Raw genomic sequence first — 24,414 nt, forward strand, 5'->3', positions numbered from 1 at the left:
AGGGAATCACTGTTTCTGAGGGGATATCCTTTTCCTTTTCCTTGATTTCGAATTATGCAATAAAACAAGTTTATTAAATAAAGTCTCTCACGTCAGTGTCCTTCTAGCGCCTCAAAAGAGGAAGTCATAATTGGAAATTACACACATAATCGGTGGACACACCACACCACCCCCCAAAGGACACCCCCATATCCTTTGAATTTATTAGAAATTCAAGAGGGAACAGCAGCACGTCCTGGGATACTCGAAGTGACCCACAAATGTGTGTGTTTAACTTGTGGTTAGGACGAAGGAAGAAAAGGTCCTTGAGGGGGATAACCTCCCCCCCTTCCTGGGGCAAACAGTGCGTGCCGCTTTGGGGCAGCTTAGCTTACTGACTTCATGGCAGGTATCGTGTGAATTAATTAGGCAAACGCCCACACAACCCCCCCTCCCCGTCCTTCTTCCTGTCCTTTCTTTCTTCATGGGCTATGTCCTGTCCCAAGAAGGCGGAAATTAACCCTAAAATGATTTGAACACTTTTATGCCACATTATGTTGCCCCTGCCACATGAGTGAGCATAAGCATAAGGTTAGAAGACCCTTCACCCTTATGCCTCCACCACCCTCCCCCTCCACAGGACAACCCCCCCACCCCCCTTTTGACTGGTCCGAAGTTTTATGGGGTGTCCGGTTGCCGTTATCCCAACAAGAACCGGAAGCCAAGTCAAACGAAGGCGGCTGTCCGCAAATTAGCATGATATGTGTATGTGTGTGTGTGTGTGTGTGTCGTCAGGACATGGAAGAGGAAGAGGAAAGCAAAAGGCAAATAAGAAGGCAAACGATTAGGCCCATCAAAGGATTAGTGAACAGTTATGGGACACACACTGGCACGCTCCAGACCCGAAGGGTTGCCCAGCCCACCCGAATGGGGTCAAAGGTTCAAAACTTTTGACACGCAATTATCTATGTATATGTGTGTGTGTGTGTGTACAGGACACCCCACATCCTGGTTAGTAGCTTGCTTAGAGGGGTTGATTCTAATACAATTTTAAGTGATTTTATGATGAATTTCGCCCTAAAAACTTTGCCTCTAGCTCATTTACACACACTGCCATCCATATCAACAACTTCATCATCATTAGCTTCCTAAATGTTGTGTGTTACGCACATGTCCTGGCTTAAGGTCCTGCCTCTTCCAAAAAAGGATTCAAGTGTTTAGTGGTGGGGATGGGTTTTCTCGGTTTCTGTGGCTTTTCTCTGGGAAAGGCTAAAGTTTTTAGTGTGAAATTTTCACAGCCATTTTATAGGCGTACTTAAGTGGTTTTGCCTCTTGGCGGCACTTCTAAGCCAGAAACCCAAACCCTAGACCAAAAATCTTCACGCCCCTTTTTACCCGCTCTATTAGACACACACACACTCTCATACACATGTAGGATATGTGTGTGTGTTTGGATGTATGTGATTTTTGTGGCATTTAAGCCTTTTTGAACTTTGTTTTTTGGGGGCGGTTTCTGGTAGTTTCGTAAATTGTTTTTACCAGTTTTTGCCACCATTTGTTGCTTGTTTATTTTATGATGTTATTTAAGTGGGTTGAGGTTGTTCATTTAATGCCTATAATCCCCACCCACACCCCCTTTCCTATGTTTCTAGTCGTCCTGTCATTGTTGGGAATGTTAAGTGTTGAGTGTTGTTTCTGAGTGCCTCTAAATTGGCGGTTAACCAGAAGCGTGATTGATAATGAATAGGTTTTATGTTCTTATTTATGAGGTGGGGGCGTTGACATAGGTGTCTTTATTAAGCAGATTGGGGAATCTTGGAGGGGGGGAGCTTAGCTACAAAGTGTTTAAAAGGTAAAAGGAGCTGGGATTTTCTGGTGGGGTGACTTTCCCCTAAAAGTTCACACCTATTTAGAGTAGAGAATAATTCCCTCTTGTTGCTGGAGGCTTTAAATTCCCTTAGACAAATTTCCCTCTAAGGATTTTTTTTCAAAAAAAAACACAAATATTTCTAAGCTACTTATATTTCCCAATTAGAGTAAGTTTCTTAGAGAAGTACATTGATCTCAAAAAGATTTCCCTTCTGCACTAATAAGAAAAATGTATTTCCAAGAAGATTTCCCATAAAATAGAAGAAGAATCTTCTTATAACTAAGAATCACATAAAAATTTCCCTCTAAAAAAGTTAGAGAAGAATCGTTAGAAAAGTACCTTGAACACCAGAAGATTTCCCACTGAAAAATAAGATACATTAAAAATTGAATCTTCTTTTAACTAAGAATTAGACTCCTAAGAAACTCCTAATTAAAAGTGAAGATTTCCCTCCAAAAAAGTTAGAAGAAAAAGTATTAAAAAATGTACCTCAAACCCCAGAAGATTTCCCCGTCCAAAAAACCCACCCCTTTCGAAAACAAATCTTCCTTAAACAAAGAAACCACTTGAGAAGATTAATAGCTCCCCCAAAATAAAGCAAAAAAAAGATAATGTGTTAGAGAGGTAGAGAACCCAGAAGAGTGCATTGATCCCTCATGGTTTCATTCTCCCCGAAGATTTCCCACCAAAAAGAAACAGAAACGAAAGAACAATCTTCTATAAAATTCCCCAAAAAAATAAACAAAAAAAAAAACAAGGTAACTAAAGTCCGAATCGGAATGGGATTCGTATCCTCACTTGTCCGACTGTACAAGACAGACCTCTAGGTCTCTTTTTAGAGAACGCGAAGCGGAGAATTCCAAAATTGAAGAGGAGGTGTGGTGGGGGGGAAGAAAAAGAGTAATGGGGATGAAAGAATATGGGGAGTTGTACGATCTATGTAATGCAAACGACAAAGAAACCGACAAAGTCCCTAGAAGCCACAAAGCGCGACAGAGATGGCAATTTTTTGCCAAAAAACACATTTTATTTATTTTTTTGTTTTTTTTGGCAAACGAAGCTTCAAGTCTGGGATCTCTCTCTCTCAGTCTCTCCTCTGTCTCTGTCTCTGGGCCTTTGAAATGTGCATATAATATATATATATATATATATCGGGAGATATATACAAATAGCAGGTCTCTCTCCCTTTTTCGGGCTACTTCCTAAATTTTGAGTGTTTTCTGTGTAGGTCGCTGAGCTGCGATCGGCTATACGATCGTGTATATATATAAGCTATATATAACAGCAGTGTGTGTGTGTGTGTGAGTGTGTTAAATGTGTGTCCAATGCATGTGTTTGTGTGTGTGTGAGAAACCTCAAAAAAGTTGCATTGAAGCCGTTAACCTCGGCTGCGCGTTCGTCGCCCGAGTTTGTTTTTTTGAAATTATAAATGCCTTGCTTGGTAGCCCCCCCCCCCTTTTTTTAAAGGGGTAGAGAGGGTAGAGAGGTTGCAGATAGAGTGAAGTCATTTGCCAAAATGTAGAGGATCACACACACATACTTATACGATCGTGAGTGGCACTAAAAATTACACAAAAATTACGCAAAAAAAAAAAAAGAAAAAATAAAATGAAGACTGAAGAGGAGACTCTTGCACACAAACTCGTTCGAAAAAGAAGATTTGTGAGTTTGCAATTTTTTGGCACACACAAACGGGTTTTGTCCCAACTGCAAGTTGCTACCCCCCCCCTACCCCCTCCCCCCTTTTGTGGCCCTCCGCCGCGCGCCCCTGACTTTTGGGCATTGTTGGGCAATTTGCGCACAGCTTTCTATGGGCAATACGAGTAAAAAAAAAAATATTAAAAAAATATAAAAATAAAAAATAAAAATATATATCTCAGTAGAAAATGCAGAGATTGCAGAGAAGACCGTGGAAGGACGAGAGAAACGAGCCAGTGCCCTTAAATCATTAAATCATGTAAGATTGATGAGGTTATATGTGTGTGTGTGTGTTTGTGTGTCTTTCTTTTTTTTTTTTTTTTGGGGGAATTCTTCAGGTTTTGTGGCGTAGAAAGTTTTTGGTGATTTTTGGAGATTTGTTTGGCGACGATTTCTCTTTTTTTTCTCACACACAGGAGGTATGCATCCATCCTTTGATGGTCGGATAGGGCCTTTTACACAAAAAATAAAAGAAAAGGGGTAGAACCATCCACAAGCAGTGGCAATTGCATTTCACCTGCCTAACGGAATCAATTAAAATCGTTTATGCTAATTTTTTGTGGAACGGCCAGCATTTTTCATTAAGAGCTCGGGTAAACAAGAGGGCGTTTGGATAAAAAAAATACAAAAAAAAATTATACACCCACACACACACACATTTTTAAATAAATATATAAACACCAGAAGAGTAAAGAAAAATCGCATCAAAAAAAAAAAACAGAGCCAAATAATTAAAAAAAATAATGTAAAAAAAAAAGGGATCAGAGTGGGCTGAGCATGGGCGTGGCTGACATGGCATGTGAGGAGCTTTGTCGAGCCTATATCCTTTCCCCCCCAACCCCCAATCGTCCAACCCTCTCCCCAGGAGTTACATTATATTTTTAACATTTTAAAAATGGCTGCCTTTTTGCATCAAACACACATACACTCATACACTCTCTTCGTATGTGTGTGTGTGTGTGTATGCAATTCCGACAATATAAGCCCATAAATATATATTGAATTGAAAAAATGCACAAAAAGTTGCACAAAAATCCAAATAAATAACTGCGCGTAGGCATAACAATTTATTGTTTATCAAAAATGTGCAAAAAAAAAAATGAAATAAAAATGGGCATATATTGGATGGGAAAAAAAATTGAAAAGAGTGAGACAGAGAACGTTAATATAATCCAAAAGTATAGATAAATAAAAGGGAGCCACTGCCACTCATGCCAGAAAAAAAAAGGATACTGGACCTATGGACCCTTTCCCGCTAATTCCCAAAATCAAATGCACACACACGCTTTAAAAATCCTGGCAGATCCTGCCAGCCGGGCAGGCAGCCAGAGAGAGTGAGATGGGGCTTTGGTAGTAATGCGAGAGTGGGACTAAGAGCGGGCCTAAGAGTGGTAGTAGGAGTGGGAGAGAAAGTTCCGTTATTTGGGTTTGAGTGAGAAAGCTAGCGGCACTTACGCACTTTCCCATCCAGCCCCACTCTCTCGCGCCCACTCTTTCTCGCCCACACTCTTCTATCCTCTCCCCAGGTCGTTTTGTCTCCTTTTCACTTTGTCTTCCCTACTCTCCTGCCTCTTCTTTTTTTTTCTCCTCTCTTATATTTTTTTTTTGGTCTATCCTTGTCCCACTCTTGACCGCCGCCTGCATGTCATTTTCATAATACGCACACACACATACAGTTATACCGTTGCATCGCGGCCATGTACCACGCGGCGTATGTGTAATTTGTCCAGCACCACCCACCCAATCAGTCAGCTCTCTCACTCGCTCTCTCTCTTTCTCTCTCTTGCTGTTTGCCGCAGAAAACAAGCAAAACAAAAAGTGAAAACACAACACAAAACAAGGCAAGGCAACAAAAAAAAAAAATGATGTCAGTGGAGAAAACGAGCAAAACAAACGCGAAACGAAAAGCCAAAAAGAGGAAAAATGAACCAAATAATATTTTGCACGTGTGTGTGTGTGTGTCAGTGTGTGTGTGTGTATGTGTGTGCGTGTGTGATTAACAAAATGCATTGGCCTGATGGCGGAAAGTATATCCGGCCCAACCACCCACTCCCACCCACTCGCCACCTCACTGCATTTGCATTTTATTTTCGTGCGTATGTACCAGAGTTTTTGGTTTTTTATTATCTTTTTTTTGTTTTTTTTTAACAATATTATTAAATTGCTCATTCTTTTTAATTTATTTTTGTGACTGGCATGTCCTTTTTTTCCGTTACATTATATACCGTTAGCATCCTGGCGGAGAATGAAACATGTCGTTGATGTTAATGTGATATTTGGGTGCTTGGTTGCATTACCGTTATTTTTCGGTACATAGAGTGTACCAGTGTGTACATCCCCATTTTTTTTTTCCAGCCTCCCTCCCTTTCAGGAAGGACTCGCAGGATAACTTTTGGCCCTAGAGTTTGGGTAAAAAAATGTTTTTCACGCAATTTTCCAGCCGCTAAAGGCAATTTGGATGTATTCAGTAACAAAAAGGATATGAGGGGGCAGGACACTGGCCACTGGACACAGGTCCTTTCAAATGCAATATGAACAATCCAATATTGATCAATACCTTAAATTATAAGGAATTTTGGCCAAAAGGACTTTATTGAAACATTCCTAAGGAAAGCAAAAGCTACCAAATACATGCAGATCTCTCCTTGCCACAAAAGGATATGCACTTTTAATATCCTTTTCCCCGCATAGCCCGATATGTTAGCTTCAAAAGGGTATCCCTTAAATGCATCAATATGTCCTGTTAAGGACATGGCTCGAATCAGAATGCATGCTGCTGATAAATTGCCACAAATTTTTGGGTAAAAGTGCAGAATTTGTTTGCCTTTGCAGGCAATTAACAGTAATTTATGGCCTCGAGCTCCAACCAGAGTCCTTATATTTGTCCTGCATGTCCTGTCGACATATCTCTCTCTCTCTTTCTCTCTCTTTTTGTCAGTGTGTGTGCTTGTTTGTATCCTCGAGCATGTCCTCGATGAATCCATCCATCTTCTGGTCCTCTAAACTGGCCCCTTGCCTTGTCAGCGTGTGTGTTTGTGTGTCCTTGTGCGAGTGTCCTGAGGAATTCCACAGGTGGTTGGTTGTTGCAGGTCCTTGCTGGACTCAATTGCTTCGAGATTTCAACTAAATTGAAAGCCAAAACTAGGTTTTATTGTCTGTTAGATGAAATAGTTTCATTGTGGGCTTAATATTGCAGCTATACACTGAGAAAAAATATTAATTTTAAGTAGAAATATATAAAAAGGACTCCCTGATGAAAATAGAAAGTATAGAGAACAAAAATAGTTTTGTTTAAAAATATAAAATTAAAAATATATATATAAATTACAATTCTCTTAAAATATAAGAATTAAAATAAAACTTGTACGTTTCTTAACACTTTTCTAATTCCGTTTTCAAACACTATTTTTTAAACATGTTTTAAACTTGCTCTTCTCTTATAATTTTTTAAGTCCTGCAGGCATTTTTTATGTATTTCTATTAAAAAACCCTTGAAATTTATTAAACATTCTTTGTAGAAACAAATTTAATAAATATATATTTACTCGAATATGCATTTTAAAGCATTATTTTTTCAGCAAAGGCATCTAGCCTTTGGGTTTCCCCTTTTTTCTGGCCGTGTTTCTGATGCATTGCCATATTTTTCCAGCCGCACACTGTCCAAAAAAACAAAATAAAAAAGAAAGGGGGGGATGCTCGATAAAAAAAGCGCCAAAGAGCGCCGTGCTAGGCCTATTAAACAAACATATTACGTGGCCCCCGCCCATGGGTGTCCCCAGGCCCCACAGCCCCTCTATTTGCAAACCATTCCAACGGTCGGCCTGCTCCCACTCAGGCGCCGAAAAGCAGGCAACAAAAAAATGCACTGCTCGCCCCATGCAACTGCAACTGCAACTGCAACGAGAGGCCGTATATAATAAAATGCAGTGTGGCAAAATGCCTAAAAGTGTGTGTGTGTGTGGAGGGATTTTTAGCGCATTTTTATATAATTTCCACTTTGTTGCCTCTCCATGCGCATTTATTTATTTTCGTTGTTTTGTCCTCTTTTTTTTTTTTGCGTCCTGACTGCCAGTGTGTGTGTGTGTTTGTGTTTGGAACTTGCCACACGCCGCGACCTTGCATCGCTCTACACTTTCTGTTGCATCCACAAACTGCAACTGTTCACCCACCCCACCACCCCACCACCCACTGCATTAACTGGACTTTTTGTGTCTTTTTTTTTTTTGCATTTTTATAATATTTGGCTTGTTGGTTTTTTTTTTATATTTCTGTTTTTTTTTTTAGTTTTTTGTTACTTTTTTGTTGCGACGCTTAAAAAACGCCCATAACTGAAATCGGCTCGCCGGACTGGCCGGTGCGTATGTCCTTTTTTCGGGGGTTGTTTTGCTCATGCAACACACACACTCACACACACTTACACACACACGCATGTAGCTGCCACGCACGAAAAAAAAAAAATAGGGGAATGCAACACCAACACTCGTTCGATTTTCCGTTGACTTATTTTTTAATTTTATTGGCGCCACCAATGCAGTCGACGTTGGCAGCGAACCTGACGCCGACGTTGGCTGCGCTGTTGCAAGTGCAGTGTTGCAGTTGCAGTTGCAGCTGCAGTTGCAGTTTCCATGGCTGCAGCTTCAATGTCAGTGCATATTGTCGGGCGTTGGCAGACCAGCCGGCCGGCTCTCTGTTTTTTATCCTGCCTATCCCCCCTCACCTTGCCACGCCCCCTGCTATGGTCACCCAACCACCCACTTTTGAGTTTTTTGTATTTTGTTGCCTACTTTTTTGTGCGCGTACATTTATTTTCGACGCTTTTAGTCCTTTTTTTGTTGTTCTTTTTTTTGGTTTTTTTTTGGGCTTGTTTTATTTTTAATTCTTATCCTTTTTTTATCCTTTTTTGTGTTTTATTTTTTGGCCAGTGGCCGGCATGCGTGCGGCTAACAAAGTACATGCGTTAGAGCGAGTCGGCTGCAGTGCATCGCTTGATGCATTTGCATCCTGCCAGTCATGTCCTTTTTGGTTGCTTGATGTTTTTTTTTTTGTGTATTTTTTTTTGTACTTTTTGGCACTTTTCCATTATATGCTTCGTTTTGCGTGACTGCGACTTTTTGATAGGCCTACACATGCGTCGCTTATTTTGGGGGGATTTGAAAGGTCTATGCCTCTATGTATGTGCCACAGCAGCGTCAGTGGCAAGTGGCAAGTGGCAAGGGGGGTTGGGGGGAGAGACAATTGGTGCATCAGTGGGCGTGTATGGTCTGAGGGAGTGTGTGGCTGCTGATTTTTTAAAACCATGCCGACTGACTGTCCATTCCCCAGAACAGAGCTGGGCAGGCGGTGCGTATACGTAATGTGCTATGTGCATTTTTATTCCGACTTTTTTTCGCGAGTCTAGGCATAGCCACACGCATCTGTATGAGTGTGTGTGTTTGTTTGTATCTGCGTATGTGTGGTGCATCCTTAACTAAATAAATATAATGAGTTGCACAGTGGTGCTAGAGGTATTTGTTTTGGTTTTAATACTTAAAAGGCTTAAATATTGATTTTATTATTTTTTTTAATTAGTTGAATAAGCAATTAGGTGAATAATTTAATAAATAATACAAAAACATGGGATAAAATACTAAAAATACTAAGAAGTAGCTACTAGAGATAGGATTTTTGAACTTCATTTGTTAAATTATTTTTTAAGAGTTTATTTTTTTATGAACATTATAAAATATATTGCCAGTAATAAATTTATACCAATTTTTATTTTTTTTAATATTAAATATAGGATCTCTAAACTTTATAAAGATATTCTATATTTCTGAATAATTTGTATTAATTTTTAATAGATTTCTCTAAATATTTTTTAACAAGATAAAAAATAGAAAAAAACAGAATTCTCCTCAAAAAATAAGTATTTAAGGATTCTATCTATCTAATCAAGTTTTCTAAGATAATAAATATAATATCTATAATTAACAATAATAATCCTTTTAATTTATTCCCTTACTTATAACACCCTTTTCAAGCCTTATAACAATATCCCTAAAATTCCCTATAAATTATAAAATTACTATATCCTTGCCCCACTGTCCTTTGAACTAACCAAGGGATATTTCTGCCTCCTGTTGCCCCCTGGCTGAGAGCCGACTGTTGGGGGGGCTTTTTAGCCCAAAAAAGGAAATAAAAATGTAAAATAAAAGCATCGCATCGAACTTTTTTCCTATTCGAAATTGCATTTTTGTTAGTTTTTTGCTGATTTTTTTTTTATCATCACCCGGCCATGTATATATTTTATGTGAATATCTATATGTATTATCCGATGCAGCATCCTCGGCGCTGCAGCACGCATCTGTGACAGTGTGTGAGTGCAACTGCAACTGCCACTGCCACTGCAACTGGTGTTTGTGCATTATTTCTATATAAACGAATATAATATAAAAAGGCTGTGGTGCATTCGATGATTTCTTTTTTATTTTGGTGTTTGTTTTTTCTTATTTTTTTTTTTTGTAAATTTTTTATGTTTTTTTTGTTTTTATTTTGTAGGCACGCAGCAGCGCAGTCAGCTTTGACGGCAACGTCGACTGAGAACCGCATAGGCCGAAAAAGGACGAAAGCGTAGCTCATTTGCCACGCATCCCTCTACGCGTGTGTGTGTGTAGGAGGGGGTGAAGTGGTTGCAAAGTGCACACATATTTTTATAGGGTTTCGATTGCATTTTTTGCATTTTTTTTCTTGTTTTTTTTTTGTGCAGGCTTTGGGTTTTTTGTATTTTTGTTTTTTTCGTATGTATTTGAATTACGCTTTGTGGCCTTCTTCCTTTTAGCCCATACCCCAGCTCCTTTCTGCCCCATGTTGCCCACCTTTTTTCGTATATTTTGTACATGCATTGCCTGACACTTTTTGGTTTTATTTTTCCAATTTCTTCACATCAGTGATGGTGTGTGAGTGTGTGTGTGTGTGAGTGTGTGTTGCGAGTGTGGTTTTTGTGAGCGATTTTTTTTTTTTTTTTGCATTTTTGCTGTTTGTTTTGGGCAGATTTTTATTTTTCGGCGACCAGTCCCGGCTCGACCGACAGAGACGGCATATATTGGCCGCTAAGAGAGAGATGGGTATATCAAAAAAATGAAAGAGAACGAGTGATATGATGATGATATGCAGGCAGGAGCAACCAGGGGCCTGGGCCTGGTCCTGGCCAGGTCCATCCATCGAAGTAGGGGTAGTCCAGTATTCTGTTTTTTTTTGCTTTTATTTTTTTTTCACTGTGTATGGATGTGTGTGTGTGTGTGTGGTGTGTGTGTGTGTGGCCTGGAGAAATGATTGCCCCATGAACGCAATTATGATGTTTTTGGTGGCTCATTACGAACTGGCTGCATATTATGTGCAGGCGAGCGGTGCAGCGGCTCAGAACCGACTTTGCCGTTGCCGTTGCTGGAGCCATTGAAAACTCCCAAATACACACACGCTAACACACACACACACACATACACACACTCACTAACAGACAGTCACTGATAGGAGGTATAGAATGCCAAAATTTTGCAGTCGACTGCAACTGCGACTGCAACGCAACGCAACGCAACTGCGACGCTGATCTCAAAAAACACATTTTCTGGGCAACATTATTTTTCGTATAGTTCGGATCCATTTAGATGAACATCAGTTAGCTATCGGATTGGACGTGCTACGTCGTCAAAAGCCCTCAACTTCCAGCTTCAAGCTCAACTTCAAGCCCAATCGTCTATATTTCACAAAAATACAAAAAAAATATATATTTAAAAAAAAAAATAAAATAAAAATTAATTTGTATTTGAAGGCTAGTAAGCCCTAAGCTATAAGGACATCGAATCAGGACACTACCAGTGCAATGCCAGAAACACTCCGGCGTATCCTTATGAGGAGCCAGCCATGTGAAATATCCGACGACCCGCCTTTTTTGTTCAAGTGCTAAGAAACTAATCATTTTTTTTCCAAGTGTCTAACAAAAAAACAAACAATAAAAAACAGTAGCTAAACTGAATAATCAAAATTATTACAAACAAAAAAACTAAGAACAAAAGTCCTTGAAAGTGCGTCCCTAAAATCCATAATAGAAAAGTGAGTGAGAAAAAATAAAATCAAGTTGCGGCATTTAGGGAAAGGACAACAACAAGCAAGGACTCTAAGGTAGGTGATACCCGATACTCCCCTCCAACCCACACACACACACTAGGTTAGTATAACCACTAAGCCAGGATACAGCCAGGATGGCAGAGGATCCTGCCTGCCTGGCTGGCGTCAGAAATTACAAAGTTATAACAACAATAACCAGAGGTAGCAAAACATTTACTTTATCATTTTTAACACTTGGCCAGACCAGGACCAGGACCAGAACCAGGGCCAGGACCAGCCAGGACCAAGCTAGGCTATGCTCAAAAAAAAATAAAATAAAATAGAATCAGAGTGCTGCTTCCGGTTTTTGCTTCTGCCACAAGGATGCAGGATGCAGGATGCCGATGGCGGATGGTGGATGGTGGATGGGTGGAACAAAAAAAAAAAAAAAAAAGAGGCAACTAAAACGGCGCTTAACACACGCGAAAGGGGGTCCTGCCATCCTTCCCCTCCTCTCCCCTCCTACATAGACATAGACACATGGGTGCAACAAAAAATGCAAAAATGCAAACACAGACAAAGTCAACAAAGTTCGTTGCATGCCACATGGGCTGCCGCAACGCCCTCCCGCAGGGGCTGGGGCTGTTGCATAGAAAAAGTGTGCAACTAGAAGGGGTGGGGGGAGGGGAGGACTACTAGGGGGCAGCTACTAGGTGTCCGCGAGTCAATTGCCCAACAATCGCAGCGCCTCTCGACTTCTAATTGTGCAAACCGTAAGCGTTTCAAATTCAGGATACAAAGATACAATTTACAGGATGCAGGATACAGGATACAGATTTGGGGTTAAAAAAAGGATAGGAGGGGGGTCAGAGCAAAAAAAAATAGAACCAGGAACCACAAAAAGAAATCACAGGCAACCACTAATGTCCGCCATTTAATTTCAATTTGCGCGCCACGCTCTAAATCGCAGCTTATTAATTAAACTGGGAATTTAATGAAAAGGGCGGAACGGGGCGGGGCAGGGCGGGGCGGGGAACTCTATTCCTTGTTCAAGGTTGAAGCTTAAAGTCAAGGATTCTATAAAAATGGGGGAAAGGTAACAGAGTTGGCAGATCACCTTGCTCCTTATTTTACGAGGCTCTAAAATTCCCAACTATGAGTTCAGGAGGGATAAGAAACAAGGATAATTGGGCGCTAAAATGATAAAAAAAAGTTACAAAGTCAATAAGTCTTTTTAAAACTCTACTTATAGGACAGGATTTTTCAAATAAAAAGGTTATAACTTTCAAAAATACTATCTTTTCACTATAATTCTCACCAAAAAGTGTCCTTACTTTCAAAAACAATATTTTCACTATAATTCCCAACTAAAAGTTTCATAACTTTCAAAAACCCAATCTTTCCACTATAATTCCCAACTAAGAAATCTAAAGACTTGTCTCTTCTCTTCCCAAATATCTCATCTTATTCTTGTGACTCATTTAAGCACAAAGTTTAGTCATCAAATCTTAAAAAATATATGTTCTTGATCAGTCTCTGGTGTGATAATTTGTACTTCCTACTACCCCTTTCTGTGGTGACTTCAGGGTTAAAGCCATAATTCATTAACCCCCCCGCCTCAGAGCGAATTCCAACGAAAATTTCACGCCACAGTCAGAGTCAGTCAGAGTGCAATTTTTTGTTTTTAGGCAAAAAGGAACGACTGAAAAGGCCTGAAAGAATCAGTTCAATGACCCAAAACCAAATATACAAAGCTGAACATCCAAACAAAAGCCCCGAAAAAACCAAAAAACCAAAAACCAAAACCAAAACAAAACAACAACGCAACTTTCTGAACTAAAAGCCTTCAGAGATTCTTTAGAGAGATTCTTCCAAGTATGGGTGTGTGTATTCTGAGAAGAATTGCAGTTGCCGAAAAACATCCCAAAAGAGAGAAGCGAGGTGCACTCATGCAAAGATACACACATACACTGATATAAAAAAATAATAAAAAAAAAAAAATATCAAATAGCAAATTACTCATGCGAAGGGCAGGAGGAAGAAAGGATGAAGAGGAGCCTCAGGATCACTTCTCCAAAAACAGAGTTTATTTTTGGGGTTTAGATGGAATGGGAGATCGGGATATGGTCCCGATATGAAACATATGGTGCACACACGACCATTTATTGGGGATCTCTTATTTTCTTCTCCAAAATAGCAATTGCAGGGATTCGGTTCGGTCAGGTCCCTGCACTGTCATTAAAATAATTATCAAGTATCCGCCACATGGGTCTCAGACTGAGATTAACTTGTTTCCTCCAAACAGGCTACTATTTATTAGATGGCAATTATACGAGAGGGTCAACAATCGCAGTGAAGTTTATTAAGCGTTTAATATTTTATGATTGGATTTAAGGGGGGGTTCAATGGTCTATAGAATATATATACTTTAAAAGTCTAACTAGCAAGATTTTTGGGTAAAAAGGTAGTACTTTTGGCACTATTTCTATTTTAAAATGAATTATAAAAATATTTCATAATATTCCATAAAACCTTATTCTTTTTCATTCTTCTTGGAGAGAGAAACCAGAACTGTAACCCTTCGAATCATTAGAAAGCCAACCCCCAGAAGACTCTCTTCTGTGCCGGACTCTCTTCCACTGCAAATGCAAAATAATGCAACGAACCCTGTATCCGGTTAGACTAGAATTTCGGGTATTAAATGACACAAGCGACTAAAACCCAAAAAAAAACAAACAAACTGACTAAAAAGCAAGGGAAGGCCAAAAACTAAGCTTGCGAAACCATTTCCATATGCCGTATAAAGCGCAGTAAAATAATACCTATATATAAAAAAATATTTATATATACATGTACCTCCTAACTATATATATTGAATTTTTTGGCGCATATGTTCGGGGCCTAAAAGGCAAACGCCTACGAAACTGCATAGGCGATCGGGGGGGAGGGAGAGCTCTCTTTTTTTGGAAGAATTCCGGAGGGAGAGGGTGAGAGGGGGGGAAGCAAGTCTTCCAGAACCAGAACGACACTTGTATGTCTTGCCTCGAAGTGGTGTGCGTGTGTGCGACTATTCAGTTTGTGAGCTAAAAAAAAGTCAAAATGGCAACTGTGTTGGTGTTTTTTTTTTTGGCAGTCATTGACCCCCGCCGACCAACGACTCGAAATTCAAGCGATCATGGCCAAGGCAGCGACGCCAACTGCAGCAGCGATAATGGCAGAGGAAGAGATAGTGGCAGTGGCAGAGACAGGGGTTTGGGGCAAGGGCAGCCATCAAAGGCAGAGACCCAGACCCAGACCCAGGCCACGATGTAGAAAGATAGCAAACAAGTTAAACAGAGACAGAGAGCGATAGTACGATCTTGCCAGAGTGTGTGTGAGTGTGTGGTGTGTGTGTGGTGTGAGTGTGTGTGTGTGTGGCTATGCACATGCACTGTATGTCATACACCTGAGGTCACAAAAGTGGTTATACTAGAAATTATATGATATTAGGGCTTCTAGAGAGTCTCTTTAGAGGCAGCTTTTGGGGCTAAGGTATTTTTTATAAATATTCAAATTAATAAATTTTTAAGCTCAATACTATTTTTAAGATTTTTTACAAGATTAACACCTTCTTAAACTCATATTAAATATTTATTTATGAAATATTTAAACCAATTTTACTTATTTCTATAAAGTATAGTGCTGCTAGTAAAATAAAACTCATTTTAAAATAAAATATTATATTTTTGACTTATTTAATGGAAAATACTTATTATCTACACGATTTATTTATATATTTTCTTTAATATACTTTCTATAATAGATCTATAATGAAATATTAGATATTTGATTGAAATTTAATAAACAAGTGCCAGAAAGTTATTAAAATGCTTATATATTATTATAAATATTTAAAAAAATAATAAAAATAATAATTTTTTTACACTAAACCATTTTTCCAACCAAATCTCATACCTAATATCTTAAAATCTGAACTGTATTTGATGGAGAAATTTTAATAAACTTCATGATAATCTTGATGAAAAACTGAAATAATAGAGTTTTCAATAAAATATTCATATATATAGTCTATAAAATAATTTACCTGTATACTATATAATAATATATAGTATATAACTTACCTGCAAATATCAGCCAACTTAAAATCATTAAAAAAATCAAACAAACTAAAGAAGTAAAAACTTATTTCCTTTATTTTACATGTATAGTTATAATTTTAAATCTTAAAAAATATTATTCAACAAAATACAATCTATAAAAATAATAATTCCAAAAGCCAGTACTATTTTTTCCACCTTGGGTGTAAATTTTTTGGCAAATTCGCACTGCGACGCACTCGGGTGATCTCACCCGGCAGCGCTGCAGCAGCGGCTCTCGGCTCTCGGCGCTCTGCGTTCTCCGTTCTACGTTCTCCCTGCCCAATTCTTCCCCTGCGCTCTCCCCTTCCCCCCTATTTATTTTTCATATATACCATATATAGTTTATTATTTTGAAGGCTTTTGGGAGGGTGCTTAGAGAGCGAGGTGGCCGGAGGTAGGGATCGTTGACTTGGCCAATATGATTCACAACCCCCATCGAAGCCGATCGGAGAATCGGAACCGAAAAGGTGATCATGACGAGGTGGATGTGGATGTGGATGTGAATGATGATGATGATGCCCCGGGGCAGGGCAATGACTCCCGGACGGACTTTCAAAGCCTATGTATGACTCGTTGAATGAATATTAGAATTTTTTATTTGGATCACCCCCTCAGGGGAGTCGAAACTCACTCTCTCTCTCTCAGTCGGTTGTGATAAGTGCAGTTCACTGATCCCTGCACGAGGCACAGATATATTTTATTTTGTTACAAAAAAAAAATAATAATAATAATAAATAAGAAAAATACAAACAAATGCTAAAATTAAAACCTCGTGCCTTGCTTATCTGTTTAATGTTGGATTTTTTTTTCGCGTAGAATCTTAGAAGGCAAGGAGAGCTCTCTACTTCCTTTTTATTTTATTTTTTTTTTTATTTAGGAATGACAATCAATCATTTCCTCCCACTACCCTCCTATACTACTGGCATACTGTCAAATGACTAGGGAGAATTTTAATGAAAAGCACTGTGCTGTGGTGCCTTGGCTCCTGCTCCTGCTCCTTGCCATATCCTTTGCGAACGTCAAATCCAAACAATATTAAAAAAAAATCCAAAAAAAAAAGAAAAGAAAAAAAAGCGAACTAGAAGTTATTGCTGCCAGGACACCCGTCCTTAATACCAAAAAGGACCACCCATTTCCATTCCACCATACCACCATACCACCACTTATCAAAGCCAGCACACAACGTTATAGAAATTTTAAACATGTTTGAACTACACACTGAGACACACACAAGGCATATCCTGAGACATCCTTCTTGCCTTTTCTTTTCTTTTTTTTTTGTATTTTTTTTTATTTGAGTAACTCTATTCATCATTTCGGGGTTTTTTCAGAAGTGAAAACTGCTTACAAAGATTTCTGCTACATCTGCACTGTCTCTCCTCTTGATTTTCCTTCATTTTAATACCCACACAAACACACATACATATATATAGCTAAAGGAGCAACAAGGACTCGCATGTAAGTACAAAATTCTAAAAACGAAAGCAACAAAAAATATCCAGAAAAATATTAATCCTTAGCTTAAACATTTGCCAACGTCGACTCCGCCATCTTCTTGTCGCCTGTCTCTCTCGCTGACTGCGTCTTCGTCTTCGTCCTTATCCTTCGTCCTGCCGTCGTCCTGACTGCCACCTTAGTCCTTCCATGCCACACATCGCGGCGGCGGCGGCACCAGCCTCTAATACAGCAATCCTCTACTTACTATTTCACATTTTCTTGCCACCCCCGCCCCCGACTCCTGCTCCTGCTCATCCTGGCGCTCCCAGGACCTGCCTGCTCTTCCTCTTATTATTGATTGTGTTATTATTATGCCGCGGCAGCGACAGCGACAGCGACGGCGACGTCGACTGCGAAGCGATCGTCGATGCTTTTGTGATTTGAGACAGGGGCGGTGGGGAGGGGCTAGGTTGCAAGTGAAAAATGTAATGTTCCACAAAAAAAAAATAAATAAATGAAAATTATAATCAAAAGCTGAAAGTACTGAGAGAAAAAGGGGATACTTTATTTTAATTATTTCTTTTTTTACAAAAATTTTCAAACTAAAAATTAAACAAAAATAGTTCTGCTCCAGTCCTGTTTGGAACTCGGGTCCTGTTTCGATCCTTTGGTTGAAAAATCTAAAAAAAAAAAATAAATAGAAGAGTTTAAAAATATTTTGTTCATTTAAAAAAAACTAAATTAGTTACAAGTATGCATTTTTTTACAAAAAAATGTTAGTAGAAATCTTAAATATAAATTCTTGAATCTTTTTATGCTGAAATTGTGAAAGGAAGTGCCTAATTTTTTCGAGTGTACAACTACAACTACAAAAGAAAGCGTAGGCAGCGACTATTTGGCCACCCCCTCTCCCAAAAAAAAAAAGGAGCTCCCGCCCCCTGCCCCTTGACAGCTTCTAATCCAGCCAAGGATAAAGGACGAAGGACGAAGGACCAAGCAACAACTACATTGTCAAGCGTTAACAGCAAAGTCGACTGAGACAGCGACAGCGACCGCGACTGCGACTGCGACTGCGACTGAGACAGAGACCGCGGCGACGACGGCCGGCGTACTTGCTTTTGGCTTCGTATCGTTTTTATTCAAATTCATAATCGCAAAATTTTTATATTCTACTTATGCTCAAAAGACGCGCGTGTATCGCTCCTGTCCCGCCCACTCTAGCCGCCCACCCACCACCCACTCTTTGCCACCCACCGCCCTTTTGTACAGAATTTTTTGTTTTTTTTTTTTTTTCTGGTAAGGGGGTTAGTGGGAGGGTTTGGGGCGGAAAGCGGCGACTAGTGCTTGGCTTTGTGCTGGGCCTACAATGCCACCACCCCCCCACTCCCCCCCTTGAACCCGCCACCCCCACCACCCCATCCTCTATGAACCGCCCCCACGGTAATCGGAAACTTTCCTCTTTCTTTACATTTTTCATCTTTTTACTTTTTTTTCTCCCCCATTTTTTCCTTTAGCTTTCAATTCGCTTGTGCCAAAAATACAACAACAAGGAAAAAGTAAGGACGAAAAAAAAAAAAGAGAAAGGAGAGAAAGGAGGGAAAGGGAGAGAGGAGGAGAGAGGAGAATGAATGAATAATAAAAACGAAGCACTCGATGGCGTAGAATTTGAATAGAAGCTTAGTTTTTCGCTTATACAACAAAAACTTTCTTTATATTTTGTTTTTTTTTTTTTTTCGGGGTTGTTTCCAATTTTTTTCTACTTTGCGCGGCAGAAGAAGAAGCAGAAGGGGAGAAGGGGAGAAGGGAGGAGGGGGGGGAGGTCCTGCCTCTCAAGGATTCAAGGGGAAGACATCATCGAAGCTGAAAATAAAAAAAAAAACGAAAAAACTGAAAAGGAAAAAATGTAAAGGAAAAGGCAGGGAAAGCGTTTTCCTAACGGGAAACGCTCACACACACACACACACACACACACATACACATATTGAGAAAGTGGAAAAGGGACAGAGCTAGCATAGACGCAAGAAAAACTGAAAAGTTTATAATTACTTATTTTTTGATGAATTGGGTAAATATTAAAAAAAGAAAAAAAAAAGAAAACCCGAAAACGAAATTCAACTGAAGTGAACCGAAAAGTAGAGAGTAGAGGGAGTAGAGAGTAGAGGGAGGGGTTCGATGGGTTGAACAGAGGGTTTTAGATGGCAAAGGACTGGGTCCTGGGAGTCCTGGGAGGGTCCTGACGGGTCCTGGGACAGCCAGCCAAAAAGGTACAACAGCAAGTGCTTAAAAAGAAATACGACTACATTAAAAATTATCGATCGATGATTGCTTCTTTTTCCTTCTATTTTTTTATTATCCTTGAGAAAAAGAGGGTAAAATGAAAATTTTCTAAAATTAGATGGTCTTGAGGGATATCCTTTTTTGCAACCAAATGCACTTATACACTTATATCCTAGTGAGTCCTGGAGAGTCCTGGCCGGAACTCTTAATTACTTTATCACAGCCGCAAAAAAGGAAATTGGGATGTGGGCGTGGTCGGTCGAGTCTTGAACTTAATTTGCGCAATTAATTTATTAAATAATTCAATCGGCTGGTTCGGAGTTTTCACCATCAAGGAGAATACCACCCAGGATAACCAGTTTCCAGACAAGAGTCTGAGTAGAGTCCTGCCACTCTACCACCAGACATCCTTATTAACTTTCATTGAATTTGAATGAATTTGTGTTGTTTACTGCCGCCTCCCGCCCCCACGCCACCACGCCACAGAACCACAGCCCAAACATCATCCTCTCAGCCTCATCCTTTCCTGGATTTCTTCTCCCGAGGCCTTTAAATGTTTTCCAATTTATTTCAATCAAAAAAGCAAATTTTGCGGAAAAATATATAGGGGATCAATACTGTTAAGGGGGTTGTGAGTTTAAACTTTAGTTTTCTAGCTAATTATGGTAGGAAAAGTACTGGGTATCACATACCAGGCTGTTTTTAAGCTTACTGTCATGTTTCTTCCAATACTGCATTGATTTCAAGGCAAAAACTAAGAAAAAGCATGCTTTTTTCATAAATTTTGCAATTTAAAGTTTCTGTATTATATGAAACTTATGCTTTTTCGATCTAGTACCAGTATCAATGTGAAATCATATAAAAAGCATGCTTTTAAGAAAAAAAACATGCTTTTTAGGTTTAGTTCAAAGTTAATTATAAGTGAAAAAGCATAAAAAGCATGCTTTTTGCAACAAATTAGCCTTGCAGAGTACCAGGTATCATATATATTATATGATTTTTAGGTCTAATGTGAGTATCAATGAGAATTGTATAAAAATCATGCTTTTAAAAAAATAACATGCTTTTTAGGTCGATTTCAAAGTGATTCGTAAAAAAAAACATATAAAAAACCTGCTTTTTGAAGCAATAAGCTATGAAAAGTACTGGATATCATATATCTCATGTGATTTTTAGGTCTAGTGCCAATATCAATGATAACTCTTATAAAAAGCATGCTTTTTTGAAAAATTTGCTTGTAAGGAAGAAGTAAAGTATGCTTTTTGGCTCTAGTGCCAGTACAGATGTGAAAAATTGTAAAAAGCATGCTTTTTGAAGCAATTTAGTAATGGAAAGTACCAGGTATCACATACAACATTTGCTTTTTAGGCTTTAACTTCAAAAAAGCATGCTTTTTTTGCTTTTGATGCTTAAACCTAAAAAAAAGCATGCTTTTTTAACAAAAATTTATTTTGTTTTAGAAGAAAAGGATATGCTTTTTAGGTCTAGGAGTCAGATTTGCGCCTGAGAAGCCCTCAACTTCCATATTTTCCCTTATCCCCACCCAAAAGCTAATTAAAAGCATGCTTTTTTAATCAATTTCTTAGTTTTGTCGAAAACTAAACTAATATCCTTCGAATACTTCACTCGACCACCCCTGCCCCCAAGTGCTTCACTTATTCTGTTGCTAAGTATTACGACTTGTGCGGCAATCCCATCAAAGCAACGCCTCTCGAGTGGCCCATCCACTGCCCCCCGGACCCAATCCCCCATCCCAACTACCCCTGCTAGGCACTACGCCCCTGCCCCATGTCTGTATGGTGGAAAAGTTTAGCAACTATGAGGCACAAGAAGTGGCAAGAGCAAACTGAAATGCCAACGCTCACATTATCAAAGGCAGCAGTACCCCCCCTACAGTGTTGCCCCAAACGACCGTAGAACCGCCGCGGTGTACCCCCTTTTTTCAGCCACCGCCACTGCTTTCTCCACTTTCTTAGCGCCAGAAAATCTGCGGAATTTATAAAATTTTCATAGTTACAACTTTCTTTATGTTGAGTTTTTGGGAGAAAATCACAAGGGGGGGGATAGGATGCAGAGGCTGTGGATAGAAGGGGGGAGGGGGTAGCCTGGCCTGGTAGATGGTTAATGTGCAGAGTTTCTTCTATTTTGCAGTTTAGTTTCAAATACATCCCCCCCTTAATATTTTTTTTTTCCTTTTTTTTTTGGCCTTGCCTTTGCTCTTTCTATGCATAAAACTTTTCATTATTATTATTATTATTATTTTTTGTTGCCTCTTCTTCTTATTTGGTGTTAGAGTAAGATGGCACTAACAGCTCATTACCCTCTTCTTCTTCTTTTTCTTTTTAGGGGGTTCTAGCCCCAAAAAAAATAAAAATAAAAATAAATAAATTCGTTGCCTTTCTGAAGACAAACAGACGCAAACTTTGGCAGCTCTAACAGTTTTCTTCTACAAAGACACAGCCATAGAAAGAGATGGAGCTTAGGGGGGGAGCATAGAAAGAGATGGGTAGAAAGGGGGAAGAAAGAGAAAGAGATGGAGCTCCTTAGAAAAGAAAATGTTGCCGCGCCAGAAATGTTAAAAAATATTTTTATAGCTCCGCGAACGTTAGAATAGTGTTTGTGTGGGGGTGTGTGTATCAGAGAGTGTGTATCAGAGAGTGTGTATTGGTGTGTGTGTGTGTGTGTATAGAACCCCCCCTTTTCTTGTTGCTGTTGTTAGTCAAATGGGGTGTTGATTGAACGGTTGTGTGCGCGATTCCCCCCCTTGAAAAATACGAATCTTGCCTCGAAAAAGGACTCGCACAAGGAGCACACAGCTGAGCAGCTGAATCCTGGCGCTGTCGTTATATTTATTTTATTCGTTTTTTTCTCTCCACTCCCCCCTCCCCCCCTAACGCCTTGTTTTGCGTTTAGACACAAATTTTACAGCCTCCCCCCTTATTCTGATTCCACTAGAAGCCAACTTTGCAAAAGTATTACTCGAACATATACATAAAAAAAATGGTTGGTAGAGTCCCCCCCTTTTTTTTGTAGCCTACGCCCATGCTGTCACTGGCAGAGAGTACGTTGTAGTTGAGATTTTCCGCCAAAATGAAAATGATGTATTTGCGAAGGATACAGAATTATGGATACAGAAATCGTCCTTTTTTTCCCTGACAGTCTGTAGGTAATTGAATTTGTGGTTTTATTTTTTGGATTTTATTTTTGAGAGAAAAAGAAAGAGATTTCTTCAGAGAAAGGTCAAGGCAAGAGACTATCAGTTATGAAGAAATATAACTAATATTTACTTGAAACCAAAGATAAGAGTTATAAAGAGGAAGGTCAGAGGTTAGATGGATAACCCCTAAGACCAACCGCAGTGTCTTATCTTCAAAAAAAAAAGAATATAAAAAAATTAGAAAACAAAACCCACTCACCTGGTTCTCAATTTCAATAATATTTTCCATCTTTTTCACAATTTGTTTGACCAAAAACTGAAACTGTGTATTAAGCCTGGAAGGGAAATTGAACAAATTCAATTTGTAATGGGATAAATTTTGTGTGGAAATCAGACTATCCCATCCATATTGTCTATGCCAAAGTCAGTTAGGGCGGCAATTGGGTTTTTGTCTAAATACCAAAAAATAGCATGCCATGCCGACTTTTATAAAAAAAAAAAAAAAACATAATAATAAATACATAAATTACTTGAACAAAAAATGGGAAAGCCGACAAAGCGGCACGAATGTGGCTGGCCCAGGACCCTATCCTGGCCCAAGCTAACCTCATAAAAAAATATAAAAAAATATAAAATAAAATAAAGCAATAGTAAGCAAATGAAATTAAAACAGAAGCAACAACAAACGGTGCAAATTATAGTTAGCATCAGAGTTTTTGGCTCTTGGCCAGGACCTAGGCCTCCTTCCTGTTTGGCCAAAAAAAAAAGAAGGAAGAAAAAAAATACAGGACCTCCTCATTCCATCACACACACTCACTAACACATTCGTCTAAACGTTTGTTTGGCTGCACTGCGGCAACCGTGTTACACATGGCGTATACGTGATACGTGTTCCCGAAGCGCTTGAAATTTATTCGCTTGTTATCCTGCCATAGCCCCTCCATTCACTCCTCCCCCCTCGATTACTTCTTGCCATTGTTGTCAATGTCATTGTTGTTGTGTGTGTATTTATTTTATATATGTTTGTACATCTATACTATGGTATTATGGTGAGAAAAAAATAAAAAGGAAAAAAGTTAGAAGACGGGCCTGGTATATAGCTCATAGTTCAGCGCAAAATCTCATTTAATTTTCATCTATTTATGCCCTAGATGGTGGATTGGGGAGTGTTGGCTATAGGGGGGATTATGATTTAGGGTTTTTATTGCAGATTTTTCTAGCTGTCCGCCAGTGTCCGCCACTGTCCGCTAGTTACTTTTATATTAATTCAAATTTTATTTAAATTATATGATAGATCTCTAAATATTATATTTTTTTCTGGCTATAAGCTTGTCCTTTTGTCCGCTTGTCCGCTACTGTCCGTTGGTTTATAAAATTAAAAAAATTTATAAAAATTAAAAACCTAAAAAAGAGTATTAAAAATACCAAAGAAATGCTATTACTTCTCTCACAGTTTTTTAGCTTTTTTATGACTCGCTTCTATGCCATGTACGTTGAAATTTAAAACGTTCTATATTTTTTTTCCACCAAAAATTATTAGTAATTTTTTCTACATCGCTGCATGGACACACACACTCTGGCACACAACAGGGACAGGGGGGCGTGGCAGTTGGCGGCCCCGTCGTCAGCATTTTAAATATAATTATAATATAATTTGGCGCGGTATTTTTTCGCTTCTCGTTTCGTTTTTTTTCCCCTCCAACATGGACTGTATCTCGTTTTTTATTTATTATTTTTTTTTTGTAATGCTCTCATGTGTTTGGGGTTTTGGGTTA

General features: G+C 39.0%; 1 protein-coding gene across 2 annotated transcripts in view; it reads right to left on the bottom strand.

Moving 5' to 3' along the window:
* Positions 1-17,746: 17,746 nt before the first annotated feature.
* Positions 17,747-24,414, bottom strand: part of LOC116655369 — a 46,657-nt gene continuing 39,989 nt past the window's right edge. For both annotated transcript variants that reach the window (XM_032453191.2, XR_006507614.1), the window contains one exon: positions 17,747-17,885. In XM_032453191.2, coding sequence (XP_032309082.1) covers positions 17,808-17,885 — 78 coding nt within the window. In that variant the 3' untranslated portion in view covers positions 17,747-17,807. The remainder of the gene's footprint in view (positions 17,886-24,414) is intronic.

The sequence above is a fragment of the Drosophila ananassae genome, chromosome XL, assembly GCF_017639315.1.
Source record: "Drosophila ananassae strain 14024-0371.13 chromosome XL, ASM1763931v2, whole genome shotgun sequence".
NCBI classification, from domain to species: domain Eukaryota; kingdom Metazoa; phylum Arthropoda; class Insecta; order Diptera; family Drosophilidae; genus Drosophila; species Drosophila ananassae.